This window comes from Oncorhynchus clarkii, chromosome 19, assembly GCF_045791955.1.
Source record: "Oncorhynchus clarkii lewisi isolate Uvic-CL-2024 chromosome 19, UVic_Ocla_1.0, whole genome shotgun sequence".
Classification (NCBI taxonomy): Eukaryota; Metazoa; Chordata; class Actinopteri; order Salmoniformes; family Salmonidae; genus Oncorhynchus; species Oncorhynchus clarkii.
The window spans coordinates 22,045,126-22,063,272 of record NC_092165.1 but is presented as its reverse complement, the minus strand read 5'-3'; the positions used below and the strand labels follow the sequence as shown (position 1 = coordinate 22,063,272).

General features: G+C 43.2%; 1 protein-coding gene across 2 annotated transcripts in view; it reads right to left on the bottom strand.

Moving 5' to 3' along the window:
* LOC139374930 (guanylate cyclase soluble subunit beta-1-like) overlaps positions 1-18,147 on the bottom strand; it is a 65,832-nt gene that overhangs the window by 23,438 nt on the left and 24,247 nt on the right. For both annotated transcript variants that reach the window (XM_071116175.1, XM_071116176.1), the window contains exon 11: positions 3,536-3,676. In XM_071116175.1, the coding sequence (XP_070972276.1) occupies positions 3,536-3,676 (141 nt within the window). The remainder of the gene's footprint in view (positions 1-3,535; positions 3,677-18,147) is intronic.

Genomic DNA, 18,147 nt, shown 5'->3' with positions numbered 1-18,147 from the left:
TTGCCTCGCCTGGTTTACCAACTACTTCTCTGATAGAGTTCAGTGTGTCAAATCGGAGGGCCTGTTGTCTGGAAAAAGAACACCTGTCTGTACGAGGTCCCGCAGTTGACAGTGCATGTCAAAGCAAAAACCAAGCCATGAGGTCGAAGGAATTGTCCGTAGAGGTCAGAGACAGGATTGTGTCGAGGAACAGATCTGGGGAAGGGTAGCAAAAAAATTCTGCCGCATTGAAGGTCCCCAAGAACACAGTGGCCTCCAACATTCTTCAATGTAAGAAGTTTGGAACCACCAAGACTCTTCCTAGAGCTAGCCGCCCGGCCAAACTGGTCAATCGGTGGAGAAGGGCCTTGGTCATGGAGGTGACCAAGAACCTTATGGTCCCTCTGACAGAGCTCCTCTGTGGAGATGGGAGAACCTTCCTGAAGGACAACCATCTCTGCAGCAATTCACCTATCAGGCCTTTATGGTAGTGGCAAGACGGAAGCCACTCCTTAGTAAAAGGCACATAACAACCCGCTTGGATTTTGCCAAAAGGCACCTAAAGACTCACAGACCATGAGAAACAAGATTCTTTGGTCTGAAGAAACCAAGATTGAACTCTTTGAACTGAATGCCAAGCGTCACGTCTGGAGGAAACCTAGAACCATCCCTATCGTGATGCATGGTGGTGGCAGCATCATGTTGTGGGGATGTTTTTGGCGGAAGGGACTGGGATACTAGTCGGGATCGAGGGAAAGGTGAACGAAGCAAAGTGCAGAGAGATCCTTGATGAAAACCTGCTATAGAGCACTCAGGACCTCAGACTGGGGCGAAGGTTCACCTTTCAACAGGAAAACGACCTTAAACACACAGCCTAGACAATGCAGGAGTGGGCTCGGGACAAGTCTCTGAATGTCCTTAAGTGGCCCCGCAAGAGCCCGGATTGAACCCGATCAAACAGCTCTGGAGAGACCAGAAAATAGCTGTGCAGCAACACTCTGCAGAGAAGAATGGGAGACACTCCCAAATATACAGTGCCTTGCAAAAGTATTCATCCCCCTTGGCTTTTTCCCTATTTTGTTGCATTACAACCTGTAAATTAAATGGATTTTAATTTGGATTTTATGTAACGGACATACACAAAATAGTCCAAATTGGTGAAGTGAAAAGAAAACAATAACTTGTTTAAATAAGATCTGGTGCAACCAATTACCTTCAAAAGTCACATAATTAGTTAAATAAAGTCCACCTGTGTGCAATCTAAGTGTCATATGATCTGTCACATGATAGCAGTATATATAAAGCAAGGGTCACCACCAAGCAAGCGACACCATGAAGACCAAGGAGCTCTCCAAACAGGTCAGGGACAAAGTTGTGGAGAAGTACAGATCAGGGTTGGGATATAAAAAAATACCAGAAACTTTGAACATCTCACGGGGCACCATTAAATCCATTATAAAAAATTTAATGAATTTGGCACCACAACAAACATGCCAAGAGAGGGCCGCCCATCAAAACTCACGGACCAGGCAAGCAGGGCATCAATCAGAGAGCCAACAAAGTGACCAAAGATAACCTTGAAGAGGCTGCAAAGCTTCACAGGGGAGATCGGAGTATCTGTCCATAGGACCACTTTAAGCAGTACACTCCACAGAGCTGGGCTTACGGAAGAGTGGCCAGAAAAAAAGCCATTGCTTAAAGAAGTCCCTTCCGCCACCCTTGTGCGGCCCCAGTGTTGATGATCAGCGGGATGGAGATGTTTCCTACCCTCACCACCTGGGGGTGGCCCGTCAGGAATTCCAGTACCCAGATGCACAATCCAGGGTCGAGACCCAGCTTAATGACGAGTTGAGGGTACTATGGTGTTAAATACTGAGCTGTAGTCGATGAACAGCATTCTTACATAAGTATCCCTCTCGTCCAGATGGGTTAGGGCAGTGTGCAGTGTGATTGTGATTGCGTCGTCTGTGGACCTATTGGGGTGGTAAGCAAATTGGAGTGGGTCTAGGGTGTCAGGTAGGGTGGAGGTGATATGGTCCTTGACTAGTCTCTCAAAGCATTTAATGATGACGGAAGTGAGAGCTACGGGGAGGCGATCGTCTTTTAGCTCAGTTACCTTAACTTTCTTGGGAAGAGGATTGTTTTTTTTTACCTTTATATAACTAGGCAAGTCAGTTAATTAAGAACAAATTCTTATTTTCAATGACGGCCTAGGAACAGTGGGTTAACTGCTTTGTTCAGGGGCAGAATGACAGATTTGTACCTTGTCAGCTCGGGATTCAATTTAGCAACCTTTCTGTTACTGGCCCAACGCTCTAACAATTGTGGCCCTCTTGAAGCATGTGGGAACAGCAGACTGGGATAAGGATTGATTGAATATGCCCGTAAACACACCAGTCAACTGGTCTGTGCATGCTCCGAGGACACGGCTAGGGATGCCGTCTGGGCCGGCAGCTTTGCGAGGGTTAACACGTTTAAATGTTTTACTCACGTTGGCCGCAATGTTTGGTAGCGGGCCATGTCGGTGGCACTGTATTGTCCTCAAAGCGGGCAAAAAAGTGATTTAGTCTGTCTTGGAGCAAGACATCCTGGTCGGTGACAGGGCTGGTTTTCTTTTTGTAATCCGTGATTGACTGTAGACCCTGCCACATACCTCTTGTGTCTGAGCCGTTGAATTGCGACTCTACATTGTCTCTATACTGACGCTTAGCTTGTTTGATTGCCTTGCGGAGGGAATAGCTACACTGTTTGTATTCGGTCATATTTGTATTCGGTCAACTTAAAGGCACTGGAGATGTTTTGCCTTGAAGAATGGGCAAAAATCCCAGTGGCTAGATGTGCCAAGCTTATAGAGACATACACCAAGAGACTTGCAGCTGTAATTGCTGCAAAAGGTGGCTCTACAAAGTATTGACTTTGGGGGGGGGGTGAATAGTTATGCACGGTCAAGTGTTAGTTTTTTTTGTCTTATTTCTTGTTTGTTTCACAATAAAAATATTTTGCATCTTCAAAATGGTAGGTATGTTGTGTATATCAAATGATACAAACCCCCCAAAAATCTATTTTAATTCCATGTTGTAAGGCAACAAAATAGGAAAAATTCCAAATGTGCTATTTCTGTTTTTAATTTGCAAACATTTCTAAAATCCCTGTTTTTGCTTTGTCTTTATGGGGTATTGTGTGTAGATTGATTAGGGGAAAAAATTATTTTTACAATTTTAGAATAAGGCTGTAACCTAATAAATGTGGAAAAAGTCAAGGAGTCTGAATACTTTCTGAAGGCACTGTATACTTTGAAATAAAACCTTTTTCTGGCACCAAAATGGATTTTAACAAACAAATTGGTCCCCCAAAAACTGTGGCCCTCAGTTGAATTTTGAAATCCCCATGTGGCCCTTGAGCTAGGGCCTAGAGGTTGTTCTCGTCTAGGGCCTAGGGGTTGTTTCTAGACAAGGCTGATGAAATGGTTCAGCCAGCACCAGCATTTCACATTTGCTGCCTTTCTCAATTGATTCTGGTAAAAATGTTGGAAAAAGGAAACATATCCCATCCTCACCTGTACTGGTTCTTCATCCACTTTGACCTGTCCAGCAATTTCCATCATGTCCAGGGCCAGGTGGCAGATAGACTGAGCGTGGTGGGTACATGGTTCTGGCAGCCCACTGACCGTCATGTACTTATCACCCACTGTCTCCACCTGTAGAAAGAGAGATATTTTGGTCGCTAGGCAGAACATTATATCAGAAAATGCTGTGTGACGTAAGTGGTTATATATTAAAGGGACGTGAGGTCTAGAAAACTCATTTTTAATACTTTATATCACTCACTGTTTCCATCTATAGGTAGATGCAGATCTTGATATCACACAATATTATTTCCCCTGTAAATCCTTATGATGAAAAGGATCTTTGGCTTTCAATGGTTCATCAAACTATAAAGTGCCACTTGGGGCCACAAACCATAAAATAAATCTCTAACCAATCCATTGGGATATACAGGTAACTGCCAAAATAAAAGGAAACACTTGAGTAAATGATACATAGTACCTGTATATTGAAAGGAAGTGCTTCCACACAAGTGTGCTTCCTGACTTAATTAAGCAATTAAAACATCCCATCATGCTTAGGGTCATGTATAAAATGCCTAGTTACCCATTATTCTGGCTACCATGGTTGGAATAATAAATCTCAGTGACAATGAAAGAGAGATCTCAAAGGAGCATAGGGGGTTAAAGGGTGTTTTATGTATATATACACACACACACACAAACACACACACACACACAGTCAAGTTTGGATACACCTACTCATTCAAGGGTTTTAATTTATACTATTTTCTACATTATAGAATAATAGTGAAGACATCAAAACTATGATTTAAATTTTAACAAGGAAGTCAGTTAACAAATTCTTATTTGCAATGACAGCCTACCGGGGAACAGTGGGTTAACTGCCTTGTTCAGGGGAAGAACAACCTATTTTTACCTTGTCAGCTCAGGGATTCAATCCAGCAACCTTTCAGGCCTGGCCCAACACTCTAACTACTAGGCTACGTGACGTAGTTACTACATGATTCCCATGTGTTATTTCATAGTTTTGATGTCTTCACTATTATTCTACAATGTAGAATAGCTTAAAAATAATTTATAAACCTGGAATCAGTAGGTGTCCAAACTTTTTACTGGTACTGTATACATTGCATTTGGAAAGTATTCAAACCCCTTGACTTTTTCCACATTTTGTTACGTTACAGCCTTATTCTAAAATTGATTAAATACATGTTTTTATCAATCTACACACAATACCGCATAATGACAAAGCAAAAAAATCTAAAAATACGGAAATATGATATTTATATAAGTATTCAGACCCTTTACTCAGGACTTTGTTGAAGCACCTTTGGCAGTGATTACAACCTCGAGTCTTCTTGGGTATAACGCTACAAGCTTGGCACACCTGTATTTGGGGAGTTTCTTCCATTCTTCTCTGCAGATCCTCTCAAGCTCTGTCAGGTTGGATGGGGAGCATCGTTGCACAGCTATTTTCAGGTGTTTCCAGAGATGTTCAATTGGATTCAAGTCCGGGCTCTGGCTGGACTACTCAATGACATTCAGAGACTTGTCCCGAAGCCACTCCTGCGTTGTCTTGGCTGTGTGCTTAGGGCCATTGTTCCTTTGGAAGGTGAACATTAACCCCAGTCTGAGGTCCTGAGTACTCTGGAGCAGGCTTTCAAGGATCTCCCTGTACTTTTCTCTGTTCATCTTTCGCTCGATCCTGAGTAGTCTCCCGGTCCCTCCTGCTGAAAAAAATCCCCAGGGCATGATACTGCAACCACTATTCTTCACCATAGGGATGGTGGAAGGTTTTCTCCAGACGTGATGCTTGGCGTTCAGGCCAAAGCGTTCAATCTTGGTTTCATCAGATCAGAGAATCTGACAGTCCTTCAGGTGCCTTTTGGAAAACTCCAAGCAGGCTGTCATGTGCCTTTTACTGAGGAGTGGCTTCAGTCTGGCCACTACCATAAAGGTCTTATTGGTGGAGTGCTGCAGAGATGGTTGCCCTTCAGGAAGGTTCTCCCATCTCCAAAGAGAAACTGGAGCTCTTTCAGAGTGACCATAGGGTTCTTGGTCACCTTCCTGACCAAGGCCCTTCTCCCCCAATTGCAATTCCCCCCCCCCACCAGATCTGTGCCTCGACACAATCCTGTCTCAGACCTCTATGGACAATTCCTTTGACCTCATGGCTTGGTTTTTGCTCTGACATGCACTGTCAACTGTGGGAACGTATATAGACAGGTATGTGTGTCTTTCCAAATCATGTCCAACCATTTGAATTTACCACAGGCGGACTCCACTCCAAGTTTGAGAAACATCTCAAGGATGATCAATGGTAACAGGATGCACCTATGCTCAATTTCGAGTCTCATAGCAAAGGGTATGAATACTTATCTAAATAAGGTATCTGTTTTTTATGTTTCAAACATTTGCAAGAATTTCTAAAAACGTGTTTTTGCTTTGTCATTATGGGGTATGGTGTGTAGATTGATGAATAAAATGATTTAATCAATTTTAGAATAAGGCTAACATAGCAAAATGTGTAAAAAAAAGGGGTCTGAATACTTTCTGAATGCACAGTGTGTACATACATACAAACATACATACATACTGTACCAGTCAAAAAATTGGACACACCTACTCCTTCCAGTGTTTTTCTGTATTTTTTACTATTTTCTATAAAATCATGTAATAACCAAAAAAAGTGTTAAACAAATCCAAATATATTTTATATTTGAGATTCTTCAAATAGCCACCCTCTGCCTTGATGACAGCGTTGCACCTCTTGGCATTCTCTCAACCAGCTTCATTCCAGTAGTCACCTGGAATGCATTTCAATGAACAGGTGTGCCTTGTTAAAAGTTCATTTGTGGAATTTCTTTCCTTCTTAATGTGTTTGAGCCAATCAGTTGTGTTGTGACAAGGTAGGGGTGGTATACAGAAGATAGCTCTTTTTGGTAAAAGACCAAGTCCCTATTATAGCAAGAAAAGCTCAAATAAGCAAAGAGAAACGACATGAAGGTCAGTCAATACGGAAAATGTCAAGAACTTTCAAAGTTTCTTCAACTGCAGTCGCAAAAACCATCAAGATCTCTGATGAAACTGGCTCTCAAGAGGACTGCCACAGGAAAGGAAGATCCAGAGTTACCTCTGCTGCAGAAGATAAGTTCATTAGAGTTACCAGCCTCAGATTGCAGCCCAAATAAATGCTTCACAGAGTTCAAGTAACAGACTCTTATCAACATCAACTATTCAGAGGAGACCACGTGAATCAGGCCTTAATGGTCGAATTGCTGCAAAGAAACCACAACTAAAAGGACACCAATAAGAAGAAGAGACTTGCTTGGGCCAAGAAAAACAAGCAGTGGACATTAGACCAGTGGAAATCTGTCCTTTGGTCTGATGAGTCCAAATGTAAAACATTTGGTTCCATCCGCCGTATCTGTGTGAGACGCAGAGTCTGTGTGAGATGCAGAGTAGGTGAACGGATGATCTCCACATCTGTGGTTTCCACCGTGAAGCAAGGAGCAAGTGTGATGTGTGGGGTTGCTTTGCTGGTGACACTGGTCTGTGATTTATTTAGAATTCAAGGCACACTCAACCATCATTTGCGCTTAGTTGGACTATCATTTGTTTTCAACAGGACAATGACCCAACACACCTCCAGGCTGTGTAAGGGCTATTTGACCAAGAAGGAGAGTGATTTTGCCTGTGTTCAGCTCCATTCCATTTATTGTTTATCATGAAAAACTGCCCAGTCCTTATTCAGGCTGGTATGGCCGTAAGCGATGGAATGAGTCGAATAGACTATTTCAAGTTCATGTAACTCAATAAAAAACATTGAGGAACTAGAATTATCTGATCTCAGAACTGTGCTAGTCTTTGGAATGGGTTCAGTTGGTAGAACATGGCAGACAATGACAAGGATACCCATAACATGATGCAGCCACCACCATGCTTAAAAATATAAAGACTGGTACACAGTGATGTGTTGTGCCGGATTTGCACCAAAGATAACCACTCTGTATTCAGGACAAAAAGTTCATTTCTTTGCCACATTTTTAGAAGTACTACTTAAGTGCCTTGTTGCAAACAGGATGCATATATTGGAATATTTTTTATTCTGTACATGCTTCCTTCTTTTCACTCTGTCATTTAGGTTAGTACTGTGAGGTAACTACAATGCTGTTGATCCATCTTCAATTCTCATATCACAATCATTAATCTCTAACTGTTTTAAAATAACCATTGGCGTCATTGTGAAATACCAGCGAGGTTGGGAAGGACGTGTGTATTTTTGTAGACTGGGTGTATTGATACACAATCTAATGTATAATTAATAACTTCACCATGCTCAAAGGAATATTCAATGTCTGCTTTATGTTTTACCCATCTACCAATAGGTCCCCTTCTTTGAGAGGCATTGAGAGGCCCTGAACTTTATGGCTGAAATTCACTGCTCGACTGAGGGACCTTACAGATAATTGTATGTCTGGGCTACAGAGACGAGGCAGTCATTCAAAAATCATGTTAAACACTATTATTGCACACTTAGTGAGTCCATGCAACTTATGTGACTTACTAAGTAAATGTTTACTCCTGAACTTATTTAGGCTTGGCTTTACAAATGAGTTGAATACTTATTGACGCAAGACATTTCAGCTTTTCATTTTTAATTAATTTGTAAAAAGTTCAAAAAACATAATTTCACCTTGACATTATGGGGTATTGCGTGCAGGCCAGCGACAAAAAAAATCTAAATCGAATCCAATTCAAATTCAGGCTGTAAAACAACAAAGTGTGGAAAAAGTTAAGGGGTGTGAATACTTTCTGAAGGCACTGTATATATCTCTCAAACCAATAAACCACTTATGGGAGATTCTGGAGTGGTGCCTGAGACAGCATTTTCCACCACCATCAAATCATGGAATTTCTCATGGAAGAATAGTGTCGCATCCCCCCAATAGAATTCCAGACACTTGTAGAATCTATGCCAAAGTGCATTGAAGCTGTTTGGCAACTCGTGGCGGCCCAACACCCTATTAAAACACTTTATGTTGGTGTTTCCTTATTTTGGCAAACAGTATTTCAAATCAAATCAAATCAAATCAAATTTTATTTGTCACATACACATGGTTAGCAGATGTTAATGCGAGTGTAGCGAAATGCTTGTGCTTCTAGTTCAGACAATGCAGTAATAACCAACAAGTAATCTAACTAACAATTCCAAAACTACTGTCTTATACACAGTGTAAGGGGATAAAGAATATGTACATAAGGATATATGAATGAGTGATGGTACAGAGCAGCATAGGCAGGATACAGTAGATGGTATCGAGTACAGTATATACATGAGGTGAGTATGTAAACAAAGTGGCATAGTTAAAGTGGCTAGTGATACATGTATTACATAAGGATGCAGCCGATGATATAGAGTACAGTATATACGTATGCATATGAGATGAATAATGTAGGGTAAGTAACATTATATAAGGTAGCATTGTTTAAAGTGGCTAGTGATATATTTACATCATTTCCCATCAATTCCCATTATTAAAGTGGCTGGAGTTGAGTCAGTGTCAGTGTCAGAGTGTTGGCAGCAGCCACTCAATGTTAGTGGTGGCTGTTTAACAGTCTGATGGCCTTGAGATAGAAGCTGTTTTTCAGTCCCTCGGTCCCAGCTTTGATGCACCTGTACTGACCTTGCATTCTGGATGATAGCGGGGTGAACAGGCAGTGGCTCGGGTGGTTGATGTCCTTGATGATCTTTATGGCCTTCCTGTAACATCGGGTGGTGTAGGTGTCCTGGAGGGCAGGTAGTTTGCCCCCGGTGATGCGTTGTGCAGACCTCACTACCCTCTGGAGAGCCTTACGGTTGTGGGCGGAGCAGTTGCCGTACCAGGCGGTGATACAGCCCGCCAGGATGCTCTCAATTGTGCATCTGTAGAAGTTTGTGAGTGCTTTTGGTGACAAACCAAATTTCTTCAGCCTCCTGAGGTTGAAGAGGCGCTGCTGCGCCTTCTTCACAATGCTGTCTGTGTGAGTGGACCAATTCAGTTTGTCTGTGATGTGTATGCCGAGGAACTTAAAACTTGCTACCCTCTCCACTACTGTTCCATCGATGTGGATAGGGGGGTGTTCCCTCTGCTGTTTCCTGAAGTCCACAATCATCTCCTTAGTTTTGTTGACGTTGAGTGTGAGGTTATTTCCTGACACCACACTCCGAGGGCCCTCACCTCCTCCCTGTAGGCCGTCTCGTCGTTGTTGGTAATCAAGCCTACCACTGTAGTGTCGTCCGCAAACTTGATGATTGAGTTGGAGGCGTGCGTGGCCACGCAGTCGTGGGTGAACAGGGAGTACAGGAGAGGGCTCAGAACGCACCCTTGTGGGGCCCCAGTGTTGAGGATCAGCGGGGTGGAGATGTTGTTGCCTACCCTCACCACCTGGGGGCGGCCCGTCAGGAAGTCCAGTACCCAGTTGCACAGGGCGGGGTCGAGACCCAGGGTCTCGAGCTTGATGACGAGCTTGGAGGGTACTATGGTGTTGAATGCTGAGCTGTAGTCGATGAACAGCATTCTCACATAGGTATTCCTCTTGTCCAGATGGGTTAGGGCAGTGTGCAGTGTGGTTGAGATTGCATCGTCTGTGGACCTATTTGGGCGGTAAGCAAATTGGAGTGGGTCTAGGGTGTCAGGTAGGGTGGAGGTGATATGGTCCTTGACTAGTCTCTCAAAGCACTTCATGATGACGGAAGTGAGTGCTACGGGGCGGTAGTCGTTTAGCTAAGTTACCTTAGCTTTCTTGGGAACAGGAACAATGGTGGCCCTCTTGAAGCATGTGGGAACAGCAGACTGGTATAGGGATTGATTGAATATGTCCGTAAACACACCGGCCAGCTGGTCTGCGCATGCTCTGAGGGCGCGGCTGGGGATGCCGTCTGGGCCTGCAGCCTTGCGAGGGTTAACACGTTTAAATGTCTTACTCACCTCGGCTGCAGTGAAGGAGAGTCCGCATGTTTTCGTTGCAGGCCGTGTCAGTGGCACTGTATTGTCCTCAAAGCGGGCAAAAAAGTTATTTCGTCTGCCTGGGAGCAGGACATCCTGGTCCTTGACTGGGCTGGATTTCTTCTTGTAGTCCGTGATTGACTGTAGACCCTGCCACATGCCTCTTGTGTCTGAGCCGTTGAATTGAGATTCTACTTTGTCTCTATACTGACGCTTAGCTTGTTTGATAGCCTTGCGGAGGGAATAGCTGCACTGTTTGTATTCGGTCGTGTTACCAGTCACCTTGCCCTGATTAAAAGCAGTGGTTTGCGCTTTCAGTTTCACGCGAATGCTGCCATCAATCCACGTATTCTGGTTAGGGAATGTTTTAATCGTTGCTATGGGAACAACATCTTCAACGCACGTTCTAATGAACTCGCACACCGAATCAGCGTATTCGTCAATATTGTTATCTGACGCAATACGAAACATGTCCCAGTCCACGTGATGGAAGCAGTCTTGGAGTGTGGAGTCAGCTTGGTCGGACCAGCGTTGGACAGACCTCAGCGTGGGAGCCTCTTGTTTTAGTTTCTGTCTGTAGGCAGGGATCAACAAAATGGAGTCGTGGTCAGCTTTTCCGAAAGGAGGGCGGGGCAGGGCCTTATACGCGTCGCGGAAGTTAGAGTAACAATGATCCAAGGTTTTTCCACCCCTGGTTGCGCAATCGATATGCTGATAAAATTTAGGGAGTCTTGTTTTCAGATTAGCCTTGTTAAAATCCCCAGCAACAATGAATGCAGCCTCCGGATAAATGGATTCCAGTTTGCAAAGAGTCAAATAAAGTTTGTTCAGAGCCATCGATGTGTCTGCTTGGGGGGGGGGGGGGGGATATATACGGCTGTGATTATAATCGAAGAGAATTCTCTTGGTAGATAATGCGGTCTACATTTGATTGTGAGGAATTCTAAATCAGGTGAACAGAAGGATTTGAGTTCCTGTATGTTTCTTTCATCACACCATGTCTCGTTAGCCATAAGGCATACGCCCCCGCCCCTCTTCTTACCAGAAAGATGTTTGTTTCTGTCGGCGCGATGCGTGGAGAAACCCGCTGGCTGCACCGCCCCCGATAGCGTCTCTCCAGTGAGCCATGTTTCCGTGAAGCAAAGAACGTTACAGTCTCTGATGTCCCTCTGGAATGCTACCCTTGCTCGGATTTCATCAACCTTGTTGTCAAGAGACTGGACATTGGCGAGAAGGATGCTAGGGAGTGGTGCACGATGTGCCCGTCTCCGGAGTCTGACCAGAAGACCGCCTCGTTTCCCTCTTTTTCGGAGTCGTTTTTTTGGGTCGCTGCATGGGATCCATTCCGTTGTCCTGGGTGAAAGGCAGAACACAGGATCCGCGTCGCGAAAAACATATTCTTGGTCGTACTGATGGTGAGTTGACGCTGATCTTATATTCAGTAGTTCTTCTCGACTGTATGTAATGAAACCTAAGATGACCTGGGGTACTAATGTAAGAAATAACACGTAAAAAAACAAAACACTGCATAGTTTCCTAGGAACGCGAAGCGAGGCGGCCATCTCTGTCGGCGCCGGAAGTGGGTATTTGTATTTGTGTTAAAGGAATGTGAGTTGCTTAAAATAATACTACACTCATTATTGTAATATTTTTGTGAGCCCACTGTTAATGCAATCCTCAAGTGTGTATGTCAATAGTCAAGTTGTCAAGATGAAGCCCTTTCAGTACTGTCGTAACCTGGTATATTTATGTTTACCAATAGATGGCGGCATTGACTCAAGACGGGGGTTTGTTTCCCGCTATCATATATAACCATGCTTGAGAAAGCCTCAGGTAGTTTACTCTAGGTGCATTACAGGCTGACTACACCACTCGCGTCACGTGCATGAGCTTTGCAAAATAAATGTAAACATACATGTTATTTAATTTTAACCCACACTGCTCGTGCACGCCAACGAGCATCTGCGTTGCCAAGCGTTAAAATAGAAGTCAGTTCGATTTGTGTCACAGATCGTGCTGCAAGTCCTGCCTCTCCCATCTCCTCATTGGTTTATAGAAGCAGGTACCCACGTGCAATCTCCTCATTGGTTATACCCACGTGGTGATTGAAAGACAAACTGTTTTACCGGTTGTAGTGGTAATACTATTAAAGTGTAGCTGACATTCACCACATAAGTTAAAATATGAAAAGGCCTGAAAGGACGAGAGATGACTAGAAACGATTCGGTTGGCCGTTTTATGTGTGGATTAATTGTCGGAGTAGAGGACCTTGTTCATTTCAGTTAAAATAACAACTCAATGTTTATATCCCAGGACAAATTAGCTAGCAACAGCAAGCTAGCTAAATAGGCCAAATTAGCTAGCAAGTGCAAGCTAACTAGCTAAATTGCCATAAATGTTTAATGCGTTTCGACCTGTCCCCAAATTAATGTCATTAGTTCAGAGTTTTGATATTTGAACCTGCGTGTCGTGATCGCGTTTGGTGTAGGGGGACAAAATACATTTGCGCACAATGGCACACGCGCGCAGCCGGTTTGGATTCTGTGTAAACCACTGAGAGACCACTGTTAAACTCAAAATGTACACAGGGGAGAAGACCACTGTGATTGGAGTTGCTGATGTTCGAGTGGAATATCATGGACAAAAGAAAAGTCTGCCTCTTACTAGTGGAAGGTACTGGCTCCAGCGAACTAGTGAAAGTGGTTTGAGGAAATACAATTGAACTGGGATGAAATCAAACATGTCACCACAGAGACATTGACACTGCTTCAGGTGCTTTCAAATCATGAGTGTGTTTTCAAAGAAGAGCTATGGATATTGAAAGTTGTCCAAGCTACCATTCATGTTGCTACAGATGCTACTCCCAGATTCTATAGGCCAAAATAAGTTCCATATCTCATGAAGCCTAAAATGGATGTGGAAATTGACAGACACTTAGCAGTGTGACAGACACTTAGCTTCCGCACCAGCTATCTTCCCAAGAACCATGGAGGGAGTTCTGCAGGAGATACCCAAGGTAGCAGTTTACCTCAACATTCTTGTCACGTAGGAGAAGCATCTCAGTAACTTGAGTGAAGTTTTGAGGATGGAGGAGGCTGTTCTCCGGCTGAAGAGGAGCAAGTGTACACTGTTAGCTAATGAAGTGCAGTACCTGGGTCCGACAAGCGTTACGGAGCTGAAAGCCTATTAGCTTACTGAGCTATTACAATCGCTTCCTCCCTAACCTCTCTACCATCTATAGCTCCACTGAATCAACTGTTATGGAAGGATGTGGCCTGGAAAGGTCAGAAATACAGGAAGAAGCTTTTGCAAAGTCAAAGGTATTACTGCAATCAGCAGAAGTGCTGGTGCACTACTCAGCAGACAGAGATCTTATCGTGCGACGACTCATCGTATGGTGTGGGTGCGGAGCTATCACACTGGATGGAGAAAGGTTTCTCTGCACCAATCAGGTTCATGTCAATAACATTGTCGCCAGCGGAGAAAAAGTACTCCCAGCTGGACAAGGAAGGACTTGCTGTCATATTCAGAATACAGAGATCCCACAAGTACTTATACGGGACAACATTCACTATTGTGACCGACCATAAGCCTCTGATCTCTCTGTTCCATGAACAAAAGCCAGTACCACAAATGGTCTCTCCAAGAGTTCAACATTGGGCTGTGTGGCTCAGGGCCTACGAGTACAGAATAATTTACAAGCCAAGTAGATACCATGGGAATGCTGATGCTCTGAGTAGGCTGCCTATTCCAGAAAGCGTCGCTCAGGAAGGAGAAAATTACCAAGTCTTGATGATCAACGTGTTAGAAGATCCAACCGTGAACACAGCACAAATCAGGAAATGGACTTCAAAATATGTGAAGTTATCACAAGTGCATGAATTTCTCCTGAAAGCATGGCCTAACGTGACAGAGCCTCAGATCATGCCTTACTACGCTCGCCGCTTGACCTTGAGTATTTGAGATGGGTGTGTTCTGTGGGCTTCAAGAATAGTTATGCCACCACAAGAGTGGGGTATGCTAATGAAGTTGTTGCACCAGGCGCTTTTAGGTATGTTGAGAATGAAAGGCCTAGCGAGGTCCTACGTCTGGTGGCCAAAGGTGGTCCAGGATGTGGAAAATGAGGTTAGCCGGTGTGCAGATTGTCAGAGTAACAGGAAGTCACCCCCCTCCACCGCGCCATTACATCCATGGAAATGGCCAGAAAAACCATGGACATGATTACATGTGGACTACGCTGGACCTTTCCTAGGAAAAATGTTTCTTGTGCTGATTGAATAAGAATCAAAGTGGATGGATGTCTACCCCATGAACATGTCGACATCACAGGCTACGGTTGAGACGTTGAGACAAAGCTTCAATGTCATGGGATTGCCTCATGTTGGTTAGCGACAATGCTACTTGTTTCACAAGCACTGTTTCATGAAACAAAATGGAATTCAGCATGTAACGTCAGCCCTTTTCACCCATCTTCAAACGGATTAGCAGAATGTGCGTTTCAGACCTTAAAGGAGGGGATGAGGAAGATGCAAGGGGGCAGCATTGAAAGGTGTCAAGATTCGTGTTTAGCTACAGGATCACTCAAGCTACAACTGGGTTGTCACCTGCAGAAATGCTGATGTCAAGGAGGTTAAGGTCAACCTTTTATCTCACCAGGCCAGACCTGAAAGTCAAAATACAACAAAAGCAATGGAATCAAAAATAGAAACATGACAGAGCCAAACTCAGAAGTTTCTCACCTGGAGATGTCTACACAAGAAACTATGGGTTTGGTCCTAAATGGATTCCAGCTACAATATAGGATTGCTCAGGACCAGTACCCTATACTGTGATCATCGGAAGTGGACAAAGACTAAGGAGACACGTGGATCAGATCCGAGCTCGAATTCCAGTTACATCCGTGGACATGGATCAATGCTGAAACGAGCAGGACAGAACATTGGAACGTTCCCTAGAGTTGCAGTTGGACAAACAGACCAAGGCTCAACTTCCTGAGACCACCAATCCGGGACGACCTCCTCCTGTGAAGTCTCCACAAAAGGACTTTTTTCACAATCAAGGGGTGAAGTGCTGGTGGCACTAGCTACACCACCTCAGAGACGTCCGCCAGACTATTTCAGATCCTAAGGGAGATCATGTTCAGGAAAACATGTAAAAATAGCATGTGATTTGTTATGAGAAAATTGGCGGCTTTAGCTCAGAAAGGAATTGTGTTATTAGCTTTTAAGAGTGGAATGTAGTAACCTGGTATATTTGTTTACCAATAGATGGCAGTATTGACTCAAGACGGGGGTTTGCGTTCTGCTATCGGTGGCCGTTTTCTGTCTGGCAGTTATTTTAACAAATGCCCTGCAGTTGAAACATCTCTACGTAAACACTTATGCCAGTTTATAGACAATCAAGGCTCTTCGGAACCAGTTGACAACTTGGACCACCTAGTCATTGAGGATGGTAGTGTACATTTGACTTATTTTGGTGACCCAGTGCTGAAGTACTTCCCTTGGATGTAGTAAGGTTTGTTTGACTTCTTAAAGTGCATTCTTGTCTGAAAGCCTAAAGTGCCCTAGTGATGACGAATATAAAATCTTGCTCGATAACAAGTTTACCCAGTGAGGCTATTGAATCAATTCTACAGTGCATCACACTTGTGACAATACGACATTTAAAAAAGTTTGAATTGATTATCTATTAAAGGAGCAAGGGGTGGGGCTGGAGAAATGCAACCACTTTCAAACTCATGGACAGGGCTATGGATACAAGGACTGACTATCCATTATAGCAACATTATAGTTTTAACCATGTATTAACGCTATACAGTATTTTTCCCACATTTACATTGTTTGTAAACAAAGGAGTAAAACAAGCTTATATTTTGGATTCTAATGGGGTACGACAGAGGAATCTGTAAGTTAAATTCTTCAAGAATCAATGGGTGTATATACCATTTAATACAATCTAAAAATGTATGCAGAACTGCAGATTTCCCTTTTTAGTTGATATAATACTGTATACCAAAGATTTAGATGAGATTCCGATTAATTTCAACCAATCATTATGCAACAAACTGAAGCTTAAAATTGACTTGATTTACATAATGAAAGCATATCTTTAATGTAAATGTTTATAGAACATACCATTTTTCAAACAGCTTGGCTTTTATACTGTAAAGTCTTGACATTCAAAAAATGTACATTGTTTAGTAGTAATTTAACCCTTATCCTACAATTTCCTTGCTACGCCGAAATCGAATTAACATAAAAAAAACTCCATCCACAAACCTTTTTTTTCTCTCATGGGCTGCGTCTCAATCCACAACATTTGCCAATATTGCTCTTCCACATCTGGGGTGAAAGGTAACAGAGCTAGACAGTGTTTATCAGACCATAAGACATCCCGAAAATCAGTATTCTCACACAAACGTCTGTAGCATCTGAATGGTTTGGGCTACACACTAAAATGACACCTCTGTGGAAAGCTGAGACTCTCAAACACAATGTTGTTCTCTAGGATGCACACAAGACTCGTCTGAAGGTCCCTGGTACCATTAAAAAAATATATACAGTTGAGGTCGGAAGTTTACATACACTATAGCCAAATACATTTAAACTCAGTTTTTCACAATTCCTGACATTTAATCCTAGTAAAAATTCCCTGTTTTAGGTCAGTTAGGATCACCACTTTTATTTTAAGAATGTGAAAATGTCAGAATAATTATAGTGTGATTTATTTCACCTTCTATTTCTTTCATCACATTCCCAGTGGGACAGAGGTTTAGATATACTCAAATTAGTATTTGGTAGCATTGCCTTTAAATTGTTTAACTTGGGTCAAACATATTGGGTAGTCTTCCACAAGCTTCCCACAATAAGTTGGGTGAATTTTGGCCCATTCTTCCTGACAGAGCTGGTTTAACTGAGTCAGGTTTGTAGGTCTCCTTGCTCGCACACACTTTTTCAGTTCTGCCAACAAATTTTCTATAGGATTGAGGTCAGGGCTTTGTGATGGCCACTCCAATACCTTGACTTTGTTGTCCTTAAGCCATTTTCGCACAGCTTTGAATTATGCATGTTGTCATTGTCCATTTGGAAGAACCATTTGCGACTAAACTTTAACTTCCTGACTGCACCAGTCCCTCCTGCAGAAAAGCAGCCCCACAACATGATGCTGCCACCCCGTGCTTCATGGTGTTCTTCAGCTTGCAAGTCTCCCCCTTTTTCCTCCAAACATAACGATGACCATTATGGCCAAACAATTCTATTGTTGTTTCATCAGACCAGAGGACATTTCTCCAAAAAGTATGATATTTGTGCCCATGTGCAGTTGCAAACTGTAGTCTGGCTTTTTTATGGCGGTTTTGGAGCAGTGGCTTCTTCCTTGCTGTACCTGTTTCCTCCTGAATATTCACAATGTCCTTTGCTGTTGTTCTGGGATTGATTTGCACTTTTCGCACCAAAGTACGTTCATCTCTAGGAGACAGAACGCGTCTTCTTCTTGAGGGGTATGACGGCTGCTTGGTCCCATGGTATTTATACTTGCTTACTATTGTTTGTACAGATGAACGTGGTACCTTTGGGCATTTGGAAATTGCTCCCAAGGATGAACCAGACTTGT